The sequence below is a fragment of the Antrostomus carolinensis genome, unplaced genomic scaffold (genome assembly GCF_000700745.2).
Source record: "Antrostomus carolinensis isolate BGI_N321 unplaced genomic scaffold, ASM70074v2 scaffold26888, whole genome shotgun sequence".
In the NCBI taxonomy this organism is placed as follows: domain Eukaryota; kingdom Metazoa; phylum Chordata; class Aves; order Caprimulgiformes; family Caprimulgidae; genus Antrostomus; species Antrostomus carolinensis.
In genome coordinates this window covers 6,569-11,726 of record NW_010331327.1, presented here as the reverse complement: position 1 = coordinate 11,726, position 5,158 = coordinate 6,569, and the positions used below count along the sequence as shown (strand labels likewise).

The 5,158-nt window shown below is 39.5% G+C and overlaps 1 protein-coding gene across 1 annotated transcript in view; it reads right to left on the bottom strand.

Annotated features, from left to right (window-relative positions):
• Window positions 1–1,016: 1,016 nt before the first annotated feature.
• LOC104529014 (choline kinase alpha) overlaps window positions 1,017–5,158 on the bottom strand; it is a gene marked incomplete at its 5' end in the record, with an annotated part of 7,902 nt that continues 3,760 nt past the window's right edge. The window contains 4 exons of the mRNA XM_010173188.2: window positions 1,017–2,426; window positions 3,198–3,279; window positions 3,620–3,726; window positions 4,219–4,327. Of these exons, the coding sequence (XP_010171490.1) occupies window positions 2,367–2,426; window positions 3,198–3,279; window positions 3,620–3,726; window positions 4,219–4,327 (358 nt within the window). The remainder of the gene's footprint in view (window positions 2,427–3,197; window positions 3,280–3,619; window positions 3,727–4,218; window positions 4,328–5,158) is intronic.

The following is a 5,158-nucleotide window of genomic DNA, read 5'->3' as shown; positions in this document are numbered from 1 at the left end:
GTCTACTACAAGTTCTCAAAGAAAACTTAAGGAATTTGCCCTTAATACAGGCAAATCTACAAAAAAAAATTAAGCCTACCACACACCACCGAGGAAAATCCCACCCGCTTTGAAATGAATTTACATTCAAAAAGGCACAAGATGGAGCAAGTTTCGTTTTCCTTCAGGGCCTTTCCCTCCCCTCACCCTCAGAAAACAGTAGTGATGCAGCAGCACAGCTGCAGTTCTGGGACTTGCCTGAAACAGTTTGCCAGGGAAATTTGTAGCTTAGTTTCCTTTCAGATTTGTTTACCAAGAGCCATCTCATAAGGGCTTCACCTCTCCTGCAGCCTTTTATTGCAGTTAGCACTACTGTGACTGAGTCCCTCTCCCTTTTTGGTTCTGAGAAGCATGAAATGCAAGGGATGAGTCAGAAGACGGTCACCACAGGCTTCTTAAGAACTTGAACTTACACGTGAAATATAAAACAAGGCTTCCTACAGAATCAAGACACCTTTACTTACCAGTTCTTTCCAGCTAGCTGCAAAGCATCATTCTAAACTGCCTGTTTCACTGCCAGCCCCACTGGGTCACCCGTTAACTGAAGCCTTCAGTAGCCTGGAGGCATCACCTGGCTACTCACACTGCAAATACTTCATCTAAGGTGCAGCAAAACTCCATATATGCTGGTAATTTTTACCTTTGTTTTCAGATTAGTTAACAGGACAGACACAGGGAAGTGCCTAAACCTAAACTTTTTCCCACCTCTAAAACAGACTTTATAAACTCATGTGCAGTCCACTCTTCATCACTTGCTTTAGCCACCTTTCTTCCCCACGCCTTCTGTTAGTATTCAGTTACACAATTAATGCTAAACACAATGAAGTAGAAGGTACATCCCACAGCATTGAGCCTAAAGCTCAACATAGTCTGCATTTGAAGGTAAGCAAGAACATACTTCCAGCAGAGATTAAGGTCAGAAACAGCATCTATTTTATCCTCCTGATATAATGAAGACTTAAGAATATCAGCTATGATGTTTTTAAGTGCTTTATATTTATTATAAAGTATTAATAATTGAGTGTATGGAAAATGATTCTCTATACTAGAGAATAAAATGACAGCTTTTAAAAGTTATGCCATACAGTACAGGAAACGCTGCACATTTTTTCAGCTGCTTGAAACAGTATTTGCTATACAAGTGAAAAGGGGTAGACTTAGAAGTTTATTATTTACAATACAGTGTGTTAGAAAGCACAAACAAGTAACATTCAAAAATAAACAAGCTCCCAAAAAATCTAAAGAAATCTTTAGATGACATGTACACAGATTATACTCAAGTTTCAATATACAAGTTATTGTTCCCTACAAGATGCTCTCTACTGGATTGCTGATGAAAATGGAAGGTTTAAGAAAAGCACCTCCCAAGCCACATAAGCATTGCATGGGCACAACAGCCATTTCCTGAAGTGCTCTCCACAGTCTTTGGCTCTGCTATTTCTTACAGCCATATACTGTGGCAACACAAGAAGAGAGCTGGGCTCCAATTCCAGGTATGGTCAATGACAATCCAGTTATCTGGGGAGCTGCAAGAGCAATTCAAGGCACTCTTCCCAGTGCTGCAGCCCGCAGAACCCCCTTGTGCAGGACACAGCATTTTAAGAGACAACCAGGCTAGGCTAAAGCATGTTCTTGAAGGACATGGAATGAACAGTTCAAGATAAATTCCTGCAGAATGTCCAGTTCAAAGTTCAGTCATACTTCACAGGCACACCAGTTGGAGAAACATTCATGTGTACGCAGATAACACGTTAAAGCACACCGCTTCAACGTGTGTAGTTGCTTTATGGTTAAGTGGTGTAACATGTCAGCAGCTTTGAAGATAGTGTTCATGGGGCATGTTGAGCCTGATCTCACAGTAAGATTTTAAGCCTACTTCACAATTTAACAGTTGTCTCCTTTGCTTTTCCTTCTCATTAAGAGGCAGCATCTACAATGAATCATCTTTTACAACTGTTCCACTTACAACATAAACCATAATGCCAACACCCCTCTAGAAAATGTACTCACAGTAACACTGTTCACTCTGATGCATGTGGTATTGACACTTAATTGTAAGCTTCTCCCATAATATAAAATATCTTCTAGATCAAAAAGATTTAAAGATATTGCACTGTTGTATTTTACTTTTGCCTCCCAACCTCATCCCAAGTATTTACGAAACTGTAAACAAGTCATTTTTATACAGTCTTCAGTCCTGTACACCTGCGTTCCAAGGAACCGGAATTCAGTGACACCTTTGTTAGAGATACAGTAGCCTAAGCACAGTGTAAATTCTGTCCAGCTGCCCTCTTCGTACAGTAACCAACAGGCCACTCCTCCCACATTCACACCTTCAGCTTCCTCTTCTGATCAAAGTACGCATCAAATCTGGACAACGCATATTCCTGGAGAAATAGAGACATTCAGTACTCAACACAGTAAAGACAGCAGAGTTTTTTCTTCTTTAGGATGGGGAAGAATAACGAAGGTATTAACTGTGTTACCTTCCTAATCCATCATCTCAATCCATTAATTAGCTCTACGTGGAAGGATAATCCCTCCAGAGGTGTTCTGGCCTCTTAAAATTTCCTCCAATCTTATTTCAAACTCTAACACTACTAGCTGCTGCCAACATGTCAGCTAACAGGAACCGAAAAGGTCAGGATTTCACTAAAAAGGATGGCTTCTGCAGCACTTCCTGCAGGACATTCAGCGTACCTGGCAGTTACATCACTAACCATGTAGCAGGAGTTAGACTGATCCGTTTCTCAAGTACAATCTACCTGGCACTGATATTGTCACACACTGAATAGCAACACGGTGTTACACGTGCACTTTGACTACTCAGTTTCCAAGTTCACTCACTGCATGCTAGCTTCCCTCTTGCACAGAATCTCTTCTTGCAGAAGAATGAGACATTGCAAGGCCTGACACATAAGGCTACAGTCTCACTATGTAACAACATAAGAATGGGAGGAATTCCTAAAGTTTTTACGATCTTAGATATTCTTTACATTCCTAAGGAAAGAGTAGTAACAAATTGATTTTTAAATTTTACTCCACTTAGAAAATACTAGTTGCTATGTGAGGCAATTTAATTTACTTTCTGACAATGTACCCTAGGTTATTTAGAGTATACAATTTCAGTTACACCAAACTATGATTAAGTAACTTACCAGGTAACCAAACTCAATGGATGAGATCTTTGCTTGTATAATAGACCACAGACCCCAGAAGAAGTGTGATGCAAGGGCAAACCTGAAATGACATGGCTATGTTTATTGAAATACCCAGCTCAGTGTCACCACTTTATTTCAATAACCTGTTAGAATAGTATTCCCTAGTTTGGGGACATCCACACCTTTTCTTCAAGTATGACATTATAAAAATAGTTCCATTAGCTTCGCCATGGAGTAGTATTTTGTTCACTCCACCAGTAGTGTATACCACATATCTACAGGTTAACAATGGACAGATTTTTCTTTGACATCTAAACAGCTTAGAATCTCTCTTGGCTGAAGTTTCTCCACCCAGCGAGGTATACTAGCATAGGTATGGCAGTGGAAGTGTCAAGATACACTTGTGAAAGACGAGTTACCTGTTAACTTCTATCAACACTTCCTCTTCTAGTTTGGACTTCTCCTCATTGCTCAGATTTTCAAAGCCATCATGGAATGCAGACAGGTAACTGGAGATAAAATGAAGCTGGAAGGCAAGTAAACAGAGTTACAACTCTTTGTCTCAAGACATATTTGCCTCTTTCAGAACTCAGCAGGCCTTTTAATAAGTTCCCATTTACTTTTTCCAAACATTGATAAGTGCTGGCCTTAGCTTTAAGATTAATGGTGGTTCTACTAATTGCTTGGAAGTCTAGTTTAAGAAAAGTTGTAGTACTAGGACAACAGATGACATTTTGCTACTGCCAACTAATTTCACAGCTGCAGTCCACAACTACTGGACTTTCTGTGGTGGACAGCTACATGGCATGTAGTAAATATTCTATCCTGAATAGCTGTTATGAAGTTTGTATGATTTTTAAAGCAAAGGTAGTCAGGATTCCAGAAAGTGTTATATTTAAGGAAGTCATGGAGGAAAGGTTTTGGGACAGACTAAAGTCCAAAACAGAAGTGGAAAAGAGAGTGAATATTTGAAGACTGTGGACACTGGTGTTTCACTGATTATAGTTTATGTGCCTACCTGTTGCTTCTTTGAAGGATATTTAAGAACACTAGCTTTGAAGAATGGGTACTTCTCATATGTGTAATCATACATCCATTCACAGAAGTGATTTCCAATGTCAAATCCTCTGAAAAACAGATAAAGATCAAGTACCTCAATATTTGCATACAGCAATCTGGTTTTGCTTAAGCAAACCTAAAATTAAGTTTAAAAGCACAAGGCTACTTAGAACTTACTGCAGTTTTGCTAAAGGAGGTAGGGAATTGATAACTAGAATACAACTTTTTTGCAAGTGAAACAGTTAAGGATGAAAACTACCAGCTACACGAAAATACTAGACTTTGCTACCAAGTTTTATACCAATGGAGACAGTTAGAATACTCGAGTATGTACTACATCTCAGCACCAAGTCAGATGCATCTCTGAAGTTAGCATAATTGCAGGCAAAGAGGTCATACTCACAGTATTTGACATATCCTGCTTTTACATTACTAGAATTCAGGGTTACAGTATGTCTCAGCTATGCTAATGTTTAATGATCCAAATGACTCCACACACTTAAATAATCCCTGAACACAGGTACTAGATGACTGAGGTAAGAACAGAAAGCGTTTGGAGTAACCATGTAGCGAAAAACCCAGGATTATTTTAATCCACAGATGAAAAAGCCATTTGAAAGGAAAAAATGCAAAAGTAAACCTGCCCTACATACACATACACTCTACCATTCTCCTCATCTCCCCACAAGAAAGAAATTTTGACAGGCAAGCAAGAAGCCATTGGGGCATAAACAAGCCCTCTAATCTGGACAACCAAGGAGCTCCAAAAACTTTGACTGTGCTGTTCACCTGTACCCACCATCAGGACCAGAGCTGTTTTGACTAGTTATATTTGCTGTCCACCACTAAGAGCAGAACACAATTCACTAGAACAGACAATCAGCAGTGCAGCACTTGCT